General features: G+C 40.1%; 1 protein-coding gene across 1 annotated transcript; it reads right to left on the bottom strand.

Moving 5' to 3' along the window:
* Window positions 1-5,446: 5,446 nt before the first annotated feature.
* On the bottom strand, window positions 5,447-7,727 carry LOC124260486 (mRNA decay activator protein ZFP36L2-like). The gene is made up of 2 exons (XM_046694818.1): window positions 7,568-7,727; window positions 5,447-7,411 (listed from the first exon to the last, which is right to left on the bottom strand). The coding sequence occupies exons 1-2, from the start codon at window positions 7,616-7,618 to the stop codon at window positions 6,212-6,214; spliced, it is 1,251 nt and encodes a 416-aa protein (XP_046550774.1). The 5' UTR covers window positions 7,619-7,727; the 3' UTR covers window positions 5,447-6,211.
* Window positions 7,728-15,361: the final 7,634 nt, after the last annotated feature.

Below are 15,361 nucleotides of genomic sequence, written 5' to 3'. Positions count from 1 at the left end.
TGCATTTAATCTTACCAACTGTTACTACGTGGACCATTTCCTTCAACAAAGGATTCGATGGCTGAGGATCATTTGCTTTGTAATGATAAAGATTAATACCCATGTTTAACAAAACCTTACAAGTTAACTTTTCCGATAATCAGTTGGATTCATTATCAAAAAGATGGAAAGTATTTCGTCAGCAATACAGAAATACACAACTACCCATTTCAGTTAGTTGATTAAAAGAGGAGTTAAAAAAATAATTTATTCATTAAAAACGGTATTGGTCCAACTTACGGAGAACAAATATGTAGAGGTTTTTGTTGGTTGCGTAGAATCTGTTTTGGAATTATGAAGTTAAAAATAATGTAAAGAATGACTGTCTCAAAGGGAGCGTATATTATATTTTTGTTGAAGAGCGGCGTAAATTTCATGTAACACACGTGAGATATCGTTTCTTCAAAGGACGAAATATTGTTTCTTTAGGTTAATATATTTCGAAACTAACTCAGTCACGACTGTTGTACGTTGTCCTGCTTTAATTCCGTTTGTCAACATCACCATTAAGCCCGAGGGTAAATCGTCATTGTATTTCCCAGAACAGTATTTCCCCCTTGTCCCTGTCCACGTTCTCGGAATCCGCACCTCGCCTCACTAAAAAATCAACGCGGGGTTTTCCCGAAACGTCACAACTTCCAAATAGGGAAGCAAGTCGCCACATCACGAGACTAGCTTGATGACGTCATCACAGGCTTAGAAATTCGCCAGAGGCAAGCTTTGTCATATGTTAGGGTAACATAGGCGGAAGTGAGGACAAGGTCGCGATTTCCATGTAAATAACTGTCACGTCACTTTCTGGAGTATTACGTACAGTAAACAGCTTTTAGCGGGAAATAAGATTGTTGTTTTCATTCCACCAAAAATAGACTCACACAGTCCAGTAAATTGACGTTGAACACAAACTGCTCTCAATACTTTTCCACAACACGTTATACATTGGTTAAATTCACTTTCGGTTGTATTTCGTGTTATATACACACGTGTATGTGTCAGATTAAATACGTATGTCGCTCATAAAACTTGTTCCTTTACTTTGACAACTTTCTCTTGAGCGCTTGTTATTAAGGTGTATAATGACGTCAGAAAAGAACAGGTTATGGGGTCCAGACTCGATTATTTACAGACCGCCGCCATAAAGCTGGAATATTGCTGAGTGCGGCGTAAAACTAAACTCACTCACACATTATGGAAACACAACGATGCTCAGTTCTCGCAATGCTGGGGTGGGGTAGCCTAGTGGTTAAAGCGATCACTCGTCACGCCGAAGACCCGGGTTCGATTCCCCACACGGATACAATGTGTGAAGCCCATTTCTGGTGTCCCCAGCCGTGATATTGCTAAAAGCGGCGTAAAACCACACTCACTCACTCTCTCAACGCCAAAATACGATTCAAATGCCCTACGTTACTCAAATAAGAACCAAATGGTCCCTAGCATGATGGACTACTTTGGGCTGCGGGTGATCTATAGCCTGAGTTGTATATTGGGTCGTTTTTATTAGTTTCAACAAACGTGATTTAAAATGTGTAACGTTGATACACAAACCCATTTTCATATTAATACCCAACATCAACTGAAAATCGATTTACCATTATGTCTATTTCGTGTAACTGAAACACTGTCGGGTAGTGATGACACCGGGTGTTTCAGAATAAGGCGCGTATCCTGCCCCACCGGTGACACCCGTCACAAACACATGCACAGGCAAGTCAATTGTTCACTTGAATAAAACACAGTATTGGTAGAAGTCGAAATGGGCTCATTCATTACTGAAATCAGAAACAAACACACCATTCACCCAGTGAGTGAGTTTGGTTTTACGCCGCTTTTAGCAATATTCCAGCAATATCACGGTGGGGGACACCAGGAAGAGTGGGGAATCGAACCCGGGTCTTCGGCGTGACGAGTAAACGCTTTAACCACTAGGCTACCCCACCGCTCCCCATTCACTCAGTACTCAAGGCGGGTAGCCTAGTGGTTCATGAATTAGTTCAAACCGTGAACATCCGGATTCGATTCTCGACATGAGAAGTGATATTACATGGCCGCAGGATGCGGGATGATGCTAACAGGCCCATAACGACACTCACAGACATCCATCCATCCATCCATCCATACATACATACAAACAAACAAACATACATACATATTTTTGGCTATTTGTACATCCATATACAGCTGTCAATAGGACTGGCATAGTCGGCCTGGGACTCGTGGAATCGTATGGGCGTTACCGTTCCCATTTATATAACTTTATAACTCCTTATGTGAAGATCAGCAGAGTGAGTGAGATGTGTGAATGTGTGAGAGTGAGTGAGTGGACTGTATTTGCGATTGTTCACAGCGTGTGCTGAAAGCCCGGAGTAATGCAGGTGTTAAATATTTCACGCATTAAACGGTGAAACTATGAACACGGTTGCATGCTGACAAGTTCGTCTTGTTTACCAAACCAAACGTCCCCAGTTGAATATATGTATAATTCAGTCAGTACTCAGCAAGTGGATGGCCGACGTGTCAGCTGACACCAGGGACATTTATCTTATCTGTGATTCGGTCCCGAGTATTGTATAAAGCTGTTATCGCCCGCCAGACAGGCCTGGGTTAACAGTCGAAATAACTAAAGTAATGGCGTAATATTTGCTGAGATCTTCAAAACACGACACATTGTTTGTTTCCTTGTCCTGGCGTGTTGTCAGAACTATCTTGTAGAAGCTTATATGTTTCATTTTGAAATAATTATTTCCCGTATTTGGTTCAGTAGTAATGTGGAAGAACAAGTCTTTATACCATTGAGTATAATTGAAAGTTTGAATACTTATGATAAGCAGAGCAGGTCATGTTTCAAAAGTTAACAGGTCATTTAGAAAAATGTGAAAATGATTTCAGAACTGAATATGTAAGTCTGTACTTTAAACATTCTGACGTGTCAGGTCGCTCATCACACATGGAGAAACTCGTGCGTGTTTGTTTTTTTAAAAATACAAAACACACAAAACCAACAGCAAAACCAAAAGAAATACGATGAATTTCCCAATACATGTATATATAACAAAACTTGTACCCATCTGTGTCTCGGTGCCGGTGGAGTTGTCTGCCCCTGGTGTATATGGTGACACGGCTTGGCGTCGTGCCAATGTCGCCTTCTAACACAATGGCTATTGGCCTCAAGTGTAGAAATGCAAAACTGGTGAAATTTCCTGTTCGGGGCGGCTTTATTGGTCCCAGGTTTCAAGGACCAGCTAACTAAGGCCGTCTCTCGAAGCTTTTAGCTTGACAAATTAGACCGACCCAGGGTTCGGGTCGGCGATATCTAAATGTCAATGCACTTAAAAGAACAATTGTTAAATTCATAACTCGGGGAAAGGGTGATATTTTTAAAAGGTACAATTACAAGTTGGGAATTGAATTCAGCTTTGGATGCAATTCGATTTGAACATATTGTTAGGGTATTACGTCTTAATGTTTCATGCCCCAACACATCTCCCACTTTACAGCGTTTTGTGTGGAGTGAATTTGAGCACCATGCCTGGCCGGGTTTATAGACTCTAATTAAGGGGGGTTGATAACGCTGCTTTAGGATGGTTAATAACTGAATACTCACGGTAGATAATGTGTCAGGATTAAAAATACTTTGTTTCCATAAAGATAGATGTAAACGATTCAACAAATATTTACCATTTCACAAAATCTTAAACAAACATACATACATGCAGTAACGACCTAATTAATTAATGTCACTCAAGTAATTGTCTCAATTGATATCGGGTCGTCAATTTCACGGTGGCCATGTCCGTTTCACCGTTACATCATATGCTTGTTAATTACAATGGTGAGATTCTCCAGTGCCGAGGTTTCTCTGTTTCTCACTGACACGTTAAGCCAGCCAGTTGCTCATCCTGACGAACACTGGTAGCAGATACTGTACCATAAATCTATTTATATTAATATGCTGGCCTCAGGGCACAAATAGTTGAGGAGGTGAATGTGACAAGCGTGACGTCACTTGCTCGATTGATGCACGGGTTTCTAAAAATTTAAAACAATAACGGCTTTGTGCGATGCTTATCTGCGATTTGGGTTGGGAAAGAATTTAGGCCAATTTCAATCTGCTATATATTTGTCATTGACTGCTACAGAACAACCGACTGAAATTCTAATTTCTACAATACAGTACAGCGACTACAGAGCCATCTTCAGAGACGCTACAAAAGCTACCCCTATCAACCTGGCCCGCGGTTACTCTGACCTTGACAAAAACCACGTGACGCTTGATCTCCACATTAAAACGGCGAGCACGTGTTCTATTTCTTTCCTTTTTTCGCGGTCAATCACTTTCGGGATTGTGTATTTTCAGTCTAAAAAGAATTTAATAAACGAAACACATAGAGCTTGTAGGTAGGTCATGGCTTAACAAGTATAGGAGAGATTACTGACCTACTTTCAAATTTGAATTTGTCAGTTTTCACATCCCAAGATAACAAACAACTTGATAGTCCATTCATTCATTTAACTAGTTGTTCACTGAAATATAAACGCCCGAATCAAGGCAAAATATATTCGTCTTTACACTGGCCTGTTCCATATTATTACATATGCAACATGTTCTGTGTTGAAGTCTGCAGGGAGATCTATCCTATAAAACCGTGTCGGAACAGCTAAGATCGTAAACGTCTCCTTGGATCGGGAATGAGTGATAGCGCCATACACCTGTAGCTACCTGTTGTCAGTATCGATCACTTGGGCTCATCAACAGGTATATTTTACCTGTCCGCTCACCTGTGTCAATCAACAGGTGGCAGACGAAGGCAGTGAGATAGTATCGACCGGTGCTCCTCCAGCGACCAGCACGTCAACTACCCTCATCAAAGAATCACAGGGAATAATATAAATTCCTTTCTAAATTTCGCATGTTGTGTACCTTTAACTGTGTGACCTAGCCAAAGTCAAGGTCGGATAGTTCACAAGCGAAATGACAAGAACATATATTGAAATATTTTCTCGTTTTCAGATCATTTTGGATTGATATACCAAACTTCCCGTCAGCATACCCAGCACTGGGTCAACTTTGATATTCAAATTGTCAACGGCCGACAATTTTCACAAGTCAAACCAAACCAAATATTTTAGAGTAAAGAAGTCGATACACATCACCATCCAATCGTACGTATGCATGGCGACATTATTTCAACTTTTTACGGACCACTTCGAGTGTAGGATAGGACTTCAGAAGTTTTAAAAACTCGTGTCCTATTTTAGTAAGTCCTATCCAGTGCGAGCCCACTAGTCCTCGTTAAAGGGTCCGAACGACTACTCGCAGTGACCAACTAATGGAGTAACCGGTTTGGGTTTGGTGTGGTTTGACATGCACGGAGAGTAACATGGAAGAGAAAACAGAAAAGGTGGATTTTGTATAAACGCAATAAGCGATTGATTTTAATATTTTTTTCATTTTTCAATTTGAAACATACTCAAGTTTTGTATTAAATACAAACAATGATAATTGTACAAATGAAAGAAATGAATTAGTCATAAAAAATGAGATATGACAAAAAGAATTGTCTCTTTGGTGACCACATAATTTAACACAAATATAATATAAACAATATTTATATAAATCTATCTTACTTAAGTAGTTGGTTTTCCCCCTGAAGAAATAGTAGGAAGCGATATTAAGATAAACAGACCAAGGAATAATAAATAATATATAAGTTAAATGAAATCCCATTTCACAAGAGCAATGAATATCTTCCTAATATTTTAAATGCAACTCGGAAGACCTTGTAGATTGATATTTATGATATAAGGCACGGTGATTGACAATACTATAAAGATGGATTATGTGAAAAAATGGTCCACTTGCAAGGCCACATTGTGGTGTGAAAGCGACAAGGGTGTCCAAATAATAAATATATGCGGAATGAAAAAATATTTTACTTTACACGATTTACATAAATAAACTTTGTTTTTGTTAGGTAGCATAAAATAGAATAGTATACGAAAATACGTTGTGACACTGGCGTATCGGTGCGTCCTACCGATCAAGACTTAACACTCAAAGTCAACTAATGTATCTCTTAAAAAACGAAATGTCAACAAGTTTTACAAGGTTTTTCAAACCTTGAACAAGGCAGCGGTGACACAACTCCTGGTGGAAAAGTCCGGCACACATTTACTTGCCATCTATGCTTAGCTGGTTAAAGAACGGCAGACGCAAACTTTTACCAACGTCCAAAGGAGATCCACATGTTCCGTAACTACTAGATCCTTGCGAGGCAATGCTCCCAATGCTGTCCCCTGAAATCGATTCCGGGGAGGAGGGTGGGGCCGTTGCGAAAACGTCGTTGGCACACATAGTGTCCCTTGAACATAAGCTCGTGCACAGGTCAAGAAGATTGTCCTCGAATACAGTTTGCTGGTTGTCATTCCTCTGGTTCAGATTGAGCACCGAGTTGAATTGCATAGTTGTAAAATCCATAGCTGAATTGTTCACGTTCACATTGATGTTCAGTTGTGTCTGAACGTTCAGTGGGGTTGTCGAGTCAATAATGTCAGACACTGGGGAATAGTTGAACACAGGGCTAGAACGACAACTGTCAGATGAACGACTGCTAGTTGAAGAGGAAGATCCCGAGTGGAAGGCACTGTACGAGAAAATGTCACCTGATAACGTCGGGCTGAGGTTGGTAGGACTACCTGTGGAACTGGACGGTGGCGAATCGAACGATGAACCCAGAGAGGTGAATTTGATGGATTTTGGTCGCTCGATGGGAGTAGGCTGTTGGACTCCTGTAGGCAACACCACCGAGTTGGCTTGTTGGTTTTTGTTGACAAGCTGATTCAATTTGCGTTCGTCTTCGTTGTGAATGAAATGACACCTTGGTCCGTATGGACAGAAGCCGATTGTGTGGAAGGTACGACAAAGTTCAGTTTTGTACTTAGGGTGCCTTGCCAAATTGCGAAGTTCGTGGATGCCATGCGCGAACTGGCACTTATCGCCGTACTTACAATGTCCACTCTCCTCGAACGGGCGACACATTTCTGTCTTGTATCGGCTAGAGTTGATATTGCCACTTCCTTGGGTTCTGCTGCCTACAGGTTCGCTGAGACTACGGTCCAACTTTTTGTGTTCACGTGTGTTTGTCACCGAGGTAATCCCGCAACCCAAAGTGTCATTCTGAGATATCAGCATATTTGATCCGGGTACCAAACTGCTTTGGGAAGAACCGCGACCTGTCACCGGTACGAAGGCACTGCTCGACCCTGTAGAGAAATTACGATTCCTCATCCCGACGAGCGAGGCAGACCCAACTATCCGGCGGTCTGTTGATACTGGGGCTACCTGTGACTTCATCTGGTTGTTTCGGCGATTCTGAAATAAGTAAACAACAACATAAGTACACACATACATAACGGCAACAAAATTAGCCAACACCGGTGACACGGAAGACTACTTTACAGCGGGGAAAATCACGGGTTCGATCATCGGCAAAGTCTGAGAATTGAATCCATATAGAACATGACTTACCTGAAACAAGTCGCCAACGTCATAGAACGATGACATGAGAGTAGTAGACATTGTGAAACGTGTGTATATATATGTCTTATCCCTCCACAGCTCGACTACCTTGCTCAAGTATCCGAACCACGACTGACTTCGCTATCCTCGTGGTTCATTATAAGCTCTTAGTGGGCGGAGCCACCTGCCTGTCACTTTCTGGCGTAGTGCAGCGAAACACGCCTCCTCCAATCTGATTGGCTTAGCGTTACACAATCGCCGGTGAATGCCGACGCACTTGTTGCGATAAGCACTTGCTAGTGGCGGAATGCTTAGCAGTTTTCCGACAGCGCTACACACGTTCTTCTACTGTCGGATCTTACGATTGGTGTAGGAGCTGAAATAGCATCTTGAAGGAGTGGCCGATTTCACTGTTTTTTTTCCACCGATTGTTGTTATTATGTTTTGAGGTTTAAAGGTCTGTGACGTCACACACCGCATGCTTCGTGGGGGAGTAAGACAAATTTCAATAGCGGCTATCACTCGCCCTCTCCCGCTACCGGCCTGTCAATTTACTTAGATTTTAGACTGTTAGAATCTCAGCTTCTATACTTCAATAGCAACCGCGATGTTGAATAAAGTTTAAAATACACACACGCTATACGAGAAAATTAACAAGAAACGTCCATTAAAGTTCTACAACACGCCACCATGCTTGTTGATGGCTTCAAGGACCGCGGCGTGGCAGCCACATGATAGGCAAGCAGTTTCCCGCGTTTTCTAGCTTTTCGCGCCAAAATGAAGCCAGCACATGTTAACAAAGCACATAAACATGACTACTCGTGCGGCGAGTGGGGAAGGTAGAGCCCAGACAACTTTGTGCTATTCAAGCCCAATATGATATCCAACCTTGAATTCAGAATATTTGATCTTGGGATATTGTGTTGAATAATTTAGGCATTTAACGGGATAGAGGTGGCTGTTTTTCCTAACATCATTAAGTAGCCTGTTTCTTACTGACAGGTCAACGTTGTTATCAACAACTTTCGACCTGACATCCAGAGTATTTGTAATCATGTCAGAAACGAATGTTTGGTACAGGATGTGTCAACACACACATTGTGTAAACTTTTACATCGTAAACTATATAATTTGCTACAATGTTCGGTAGTTGCCACGGTATGCGTAAAAAAGTGCCAATTCATATATAATCCAGATGATTTAAATGGTTTGCTTTGGTGAGAAATATTACAATATACACACGTTTATATCAATTTGGCAGGATTTTGTAAAGACACGTGAAGCCATGTTGTGGCGTAAATTCATTCATGTGCCAGGTTTTGTATGCAATAGACAGCTTATAAAGTGTACATGTATATTGCTGTAACAAGCACCTGTCTACTGCAGTCATCACCAACAATAACATGTTTAAACTGTTATAATTAGTTTGTCAGTTTGGATAAGGTATTTGTTCGTTTATAACAAATTCACTGTTGGTTTATCAGCCTAAGTGATGACATGAAATCGATGACGAGTTCAGCAGTTTCGATCGCAGATTTTGACACCATAATTGGGCTACTGAAACGTTTAGTGGAAGTTCTGTTGTCCTTGACAGTGCCAAACAACATTAGCTGCAATAATTATCCGAAATTAACATTGACGCTCAAGTCTGTTTATTTGCTATTTGGAAATGTACGATGCGAGCTGTCGAGGTGACAAGTGATTGACACCGGTGATGCGGCACTGTCCAGAAAATGATCCCGCTATAGGGGGTGAGGGCGAGGACGTGGGGAGTGGGGGAGGATAGTGAGCACAGAGATTTCACACTGCGCAATTTAGCCCGTTTCATTCAACCTAGAAAGACGCTTTTTGCTTGAGCGAGATTGTAAGAATGGAACCCCGTAGGGAAATGAATACTGATGAATTTCATCCCCGAAATTCGCCCAACCGTGACACGCTTGTTTCGAAATGTATCCCCGTGTCATGAAGGTATATATAATAGGCGCTAGTTGCATGAGCGGGTGGTACCCCTCCCGGTAGCGGACTAAGGGTAATGTTACCAGTGTTAATCTCGGCCAGTGGAGATGGCCTATTGTCAATATCACTGCCGTAACACGTGACTTCAAGCCGGAAATAATTTCGCTCCTTTTGAAAACCAGTTTGATAACACTCACAGATCTGTTGTAGGGGGATGTTTATATTTAGATATGACACATTTGTCAGAAAGAGTTTCATGTGCAAAACTCTTTCTGAGTAAAAAAACATTACATTCGCCACACAGACTTGACCCACATTTCTATGACGCACAGTGTTTTATTTCCTTTTGAAACGGAAATATTTTTGCTAATGACGAAATGACGTAATGTAAGTCACCAAGTGTTTCGACTTAACGCTTGCAGATTTTAGAGTTTTACAGTAATAATAAAATATACATGCAATATGATATCTGCTTTTGGTTGACCCCCCCCCCCCCACACACACACACACACATACACACACGGGTGAACACGATTCTGTGAGAAAATGCTGTTTCATATGCCATGTTTATAAAGTTGGATAGAGTAAGCTCTCCAATAATTAAAAAATTGAAACAGAAATCTTTTCCGTTCGTGCAGCTTACTCAATTAGACAGAAAAAGTGAAAATGTCATCGTGGCCTGTGTTCCCACTGCGACACAGTTCACCATTACAAAGTTCCTGAGAAAAGGTCGCCTGCGGGAACCTAAGACAACACCAGCGCTCCAAGTCACAGGCCTAGCGATATCGTACCTAGTTTTTTCTTGTCAAGCGAACGCAGCGAGAGACGCCTATGAAAACCATATGTAGTGTGCATCTACTCTCGGCGGGGTTAGAACAAGTGACATTCATTTGTCGAATCAGATTTACATTTCCTACCGACTGAAGTCTGTTACCTCTGAAATGTACATGTATCTGATATATTTTACAGTGGTAGCATTGTATTGTCTTATTAAAGAATATGTTTGTGTCAAGAACCGTTAATTGCTTAGTGTAGTACATGAGATGTCGTTTATTTCATTGTTGATGAACAAATCCAATCAGCGGGGTTGCAGTCTAAAGAATGTTCGAAATAAACTGTGCCACGAAGCTAGTTCTTACTCATGCAATTTTCTTCACTGACGAAATACGTGGGTAACAATAGTTGATTACTGCCAAGCTACCGGCTGATGTGGCTTCCATCGACGGAATTAGTGGACAAAGGGAAGCAACTCTGTATAGATTCTAGTCGCTGTCACAACACAACTGGCTTCGCTTCAGGGCTTCGGAAACCAGTCTGTGGTTTTTGAAGGCGAGTGTAAGTATAAACATGGGCCCTATCATAGACGTATTAATCGTCCATTATTCATGAGTCACAAGTCCAAGAGTATATCATTTTGAAGAGCTTGAAAATGCAATAATTACTTGTAAAGATACAACCTCGGCAGATAACTAGTTGTGTTATTATTAATTAGACAAATCCCATTATTGACGCCCTCCCCCCTCCGATACATGCGGCTGATTATATGGGTTACAAATAATTACGAGTATAACACTATATAAAGCCTGTGTACCACAGAGGCCATAATTAGGCTCTATCTATGTACAGGAGGGTTAAATGACAATATGCTAATTTAATGAATTTAACCTATGATATTGTCTAAAAGATGGCAATTGTGGCGAAACCCAAGATGTGAACTTTAAAAAGAAATAGATTTTATTGATATAAATATAACTGTTCACAAACATTACGATACGTTCATGTAAATAATATAGCAGTTGTATTATTAATTTATTAATTTCTCGTCTTTCAGTTCTTAATTGTTTATACCTCATCTCGAATTATTTTACTGTATAGATACGTTTGTTCGTTATAGAGTCTTTCGTGTTACATAATCTACATGTCAGTGTTGACTGACTCCGTTATTAACATATTGCCTTTAGATAACTGGTAGATAGCTGTCCAACACCCTCATTAGTTTTGTCATTACCTGGTTATAATTTCCTGATTTCACCTCACGGGAACATGTTAGTGGGGTCAGTCAGTTCAAGGTATCCAGTTCAATACCTGGTGACTGTGTCAATCAAGTTCAATCAACAAATTACGTCTGAGTTGAAAAGGTGAAGACTTCGTTTCCTGGTAATATAACTGGTGTGATTTATTGAGCCAGTGATTATCACTATGATGTATTGATGGTCAAGAATGGCTTATATTACACACGGCGAGGGGAAGTGGAACTATGTCCATCTCTGTCCGGAGTTATGACGAATTACATCCAAAATACAACATATTGTGACGTCCAAGAACAGAATGGATCAGTGGACATCGGTCTTTGTGCTGGTTTTGAAATAATTGGTAATTGTTTTCTCAGTCAGGTGTCCAGAACCGAGACCGGTCAGCGTTCGGTCAAGAAGAATCCAAGTGATTACGTCATACAGTATAAGGCGTGAACATGCTCAAGTTCATTCCCGTGCCACTATTTCAGCCCGTGCAAGATGCAAAGACGCATTTTTAAGTTGAAATGCGCGATCGAGTAATACCATCCAGATGAAACCCGAGTGTAACATGCTGTTCAACTTGTACAAACACCTTTGAGCTTGTTTACTTAAATTCTTTTATTTTACATTGCCAATAATGGCTATGCTATTAAATCTACATCCCGTTTTAGATTTTCTTGTCCTCTTTTGTCAGAAGCTGATAGGGACAATCCTTAGTCTTTTGTATTTGAAGGAAGTTTGTACAAAACTTTTGATAAACAGCCATGCGTGTCTCCCATCTTTTGTTTCTGGGAAGGATGTTTTAGTGTTGAAACAACATGGTACCCTCCGGCCTGCAACCTGAACGTCTCCAGCACCCGCATTGTCTCAGTAGTGTCTGTGTGCTTAACGACTTTGTACAACGTTTACGATTCCTTCAAAGGTCTTACCTGCGCTTTGTCACCTTGGTAACAAAACACTTTTGCAAACATAGTACGTTTATTCTTCTTCCTCAATCTTATTACATACGTCATTATCAATTTAGGTGTGTAATTATCTGTAGGATAAATGTAAGTCGTTTTATGCGGAGTCTGCAAGGCATACATTATAAAGTGATACACATGGCGGCGCTTTGATGTCTATTTCCATTACGCAAGTGAAGATTTAGTCAACGTTTGGTGATAATGTTGGGTATCTTGTACAAATAACTTGTTGGCTGCAGAGTAAACAAACATGAGCCCATGTACTGTCCTGTGGCTTCGGAGTATATGCAGGGCTAAACGTTTAAACAGAATAAAATACATTTTATATAAAGAGAATAAGCGGGAGTGTATATTTCAATATGAATAGGTATCACCTACTTAACGTACGGGATATTCTGTACATTAAAAACGCAATCTTAAGCATATATATATATATCTCTTTTTTCAAACATACAGTTTTCAGAGACTTTGAAAACGGATAAACGCAAGAATGTTTTAAACATAAGTGGACAATTATTAAGACTACTCTGTGTTAATTCAAACAGTACGATACAGTTCTATGAATTATGAACATGTGCTAATGCGAGAGTTGGACGAGAACAAACATTGTGGGATGAATTTGTCAACTGATATTAATATATGTCTATTGCATTTCTGGTGTTTTGTCTATTGGCCAATTCAGTTTATGTTTTCGAAAACAAACTGATTTTTTTTCAGTTTAAACCAGATACGTGTATAAAACTGCCACTCTGCGTCATATGGCTATGGGGAAATTTACCCAGTTTACACGAAAGAATATTGACTTAAATGACTATTATATGAGTGACTGTTCTCATATTCAGGTTGCCAACCATTTTGTAGTGTTATTGCCGTTGTCCGCATGTCTTCAAGAACAGATTGTTTCGTAAATTTAAGAAACTTCGGGATGCCACAAAAACTACCCTTTTATTTTGAGAAAGTGTGCAATAGATGGCAGCGGCTACATGTAGAAGTGAGGTTTGACATATGTCAAACTGTCAGTCAGTAATATACAACCATTAACGATGCAACGACCATGCACAGGTGCCCCCTATAAACTTGTCAATGTCTTGACTGACGGCTACAGATACCGCTCGCGTGCTCAACCTGAGATGGGTCTGGGGTGAAGATGCCATTGGTAGCATAAAGTAATTAGCACATTGTGGAAACTTGAATGATTAGGGATATTGATAACTTTTGTTTTCATTCCGAAAATATACAAGACTTGTCAGATTTATCCAGAGAATGTTAATTTCAATGTAGCAACTCGTGAGTGGTACATTAAATGTCAAAGTAACTCTGTTAATTTAGTAATTTATAAAAGCATTGTAATGATTTAGCCATGTGTCAGAATTGCCATTTTGAACTTGACTTCAAGGTACATTTGCGCAGGTTTGTTTTGCAACTGAAATACCAAAGATTTGTAGACACAACGCTATTGATTGTCTATCCAGCAATTAGCATCTCGCCTGGTGTTGTGACTGACATTAAGGTAATTGATGAAGGTGGCAGAACGTGTACACTGCAGCTAAGCCTTGAAATAAATGCATCGCTGAAGTGTAATGTGTTGTGGTAGCAATAACGTGTTTAGTTCACTGTGAGTTATTAGAATGCCAAACTATACAATGTTGTTTATGCTTCGAACATTGTGGCGAACTGTCCTCGTCTTTGAGATCTACACGAATGACTCAAGATGCGCTCTCTGGCTTTTGCATCCATGACGGGAGTGGAATTTTTACAAACAGGATCTATATTTGAAACGAGGATGCCACATGTGGTATTAATTTCTAGACACTATTTTCGTGAGACAAATACCACTGAAAATAATGTTTGTTGTCCAACTTTGAATTATATGTCGCTTGTGCGTGTATTTTTATTAATGTTTTAACAGTTCCTATAACATAATGTTTGTTGACAATTTTGTGGTCTGTCGGCTTTTCAAAAGCTTTTCAAAAGCTTTTCATGTACATGTGTATCTGATACATAGCAGGTTAATCCTGTTTCCTTCTATCAACAGCACGCGCAGATTAATACAAATCGTATTATAATTCTTTTAACAGTTTTCTAACCAGATCGCCAATCCAAATATTCAAATCAGTAAGTTCCTAACCAAACGTCTGGGATAACTCAGTTGAGGCTAAAGATCAATCGCCAACTGCAATATTGACTGTGTCGGCTCTTTTGATCGATTGTATCTGTTAATTGTATTAATTAATATATCGTTTATTTAATTTGCAGTTAACAAGGATCGGCGTTTAGCCCCACTCCTGTCAGACGGTCGTCGCGTCGCTCCGATCCCGATAAATAATTAATTAATCCGAAAAGAATTTGCAATGAGAGGACCGCAAAAAGTTTCATAAGTGGGCCATTATACAATGTTTACCTGTGAAATCAACAACTTTTTCAATGACAAAGGGTCAATTAACGCACCTCTAAGGTGCAACAGGCTATGTTTTTAACGCTGTGTCGCCAATACCCTCGTATAACCCTACCCGCATAGACCTGTTAGACGCCGGCATGTTTGATGTGATATAAGCTGATGAAATATGCACTTTCTGATTCATGCTGAAGTATCAATTAATAGCTTACGCATATTGAATATATGCCCCAATACCTATTAGTCATCTGTGTAGTAACAGAACATATGACGTTGGTAAGATGAAATTTGATACAACATATCGCTGTGAGTTTTAACTGATGTTACTATAGTTGGTAGGTGGACATACATTTTCACCAATGTTTATCTTTTAACGACGGACAACTACCAACGGTACATAAGTGATACTAAGTTGCAAATAAATGACCTTTCGTCCAAATATGGGGTTGTTTTCGTCCACCGGACACGACCGGAC

The sequence above is a fragment of the Haliotis rubra genome, unplaced genomic scaffold, assembly GCF_003918875.1.
Source record: "Haliotis rubra isolate DU_JTF1 unplaced genomic scaffold, ASM391887v1 Scf119, whole genome shotgun sequence".
Lineage (NCBI taxonomy): Eukaryota > Metazoa > Mollusca > Gastropoda > Lepetellida > Haliotidae > Haliotis > Haliotis rubra.
Note: the sequence above shows the minus strand (reverse complement) of the source record. Positions and strands in the feature narration are given on the sequence as shown.

Coding starts and splice junctions, on each gene's coding strand:
- LOC124260486 (XM_046694818.1), bottom strand. CDS start 7,618: ATGTCTACTACTCTCATGTCATCGTTCTATGACGTTGGCGACTTGTTT. Junction 7,412..7,567: donor ACGTTGGCGACTTGTTTCAG/GTAAGTCATGTT, acceptor TACTTATTTCAG/AATCGCCGAAACAACCAGAT.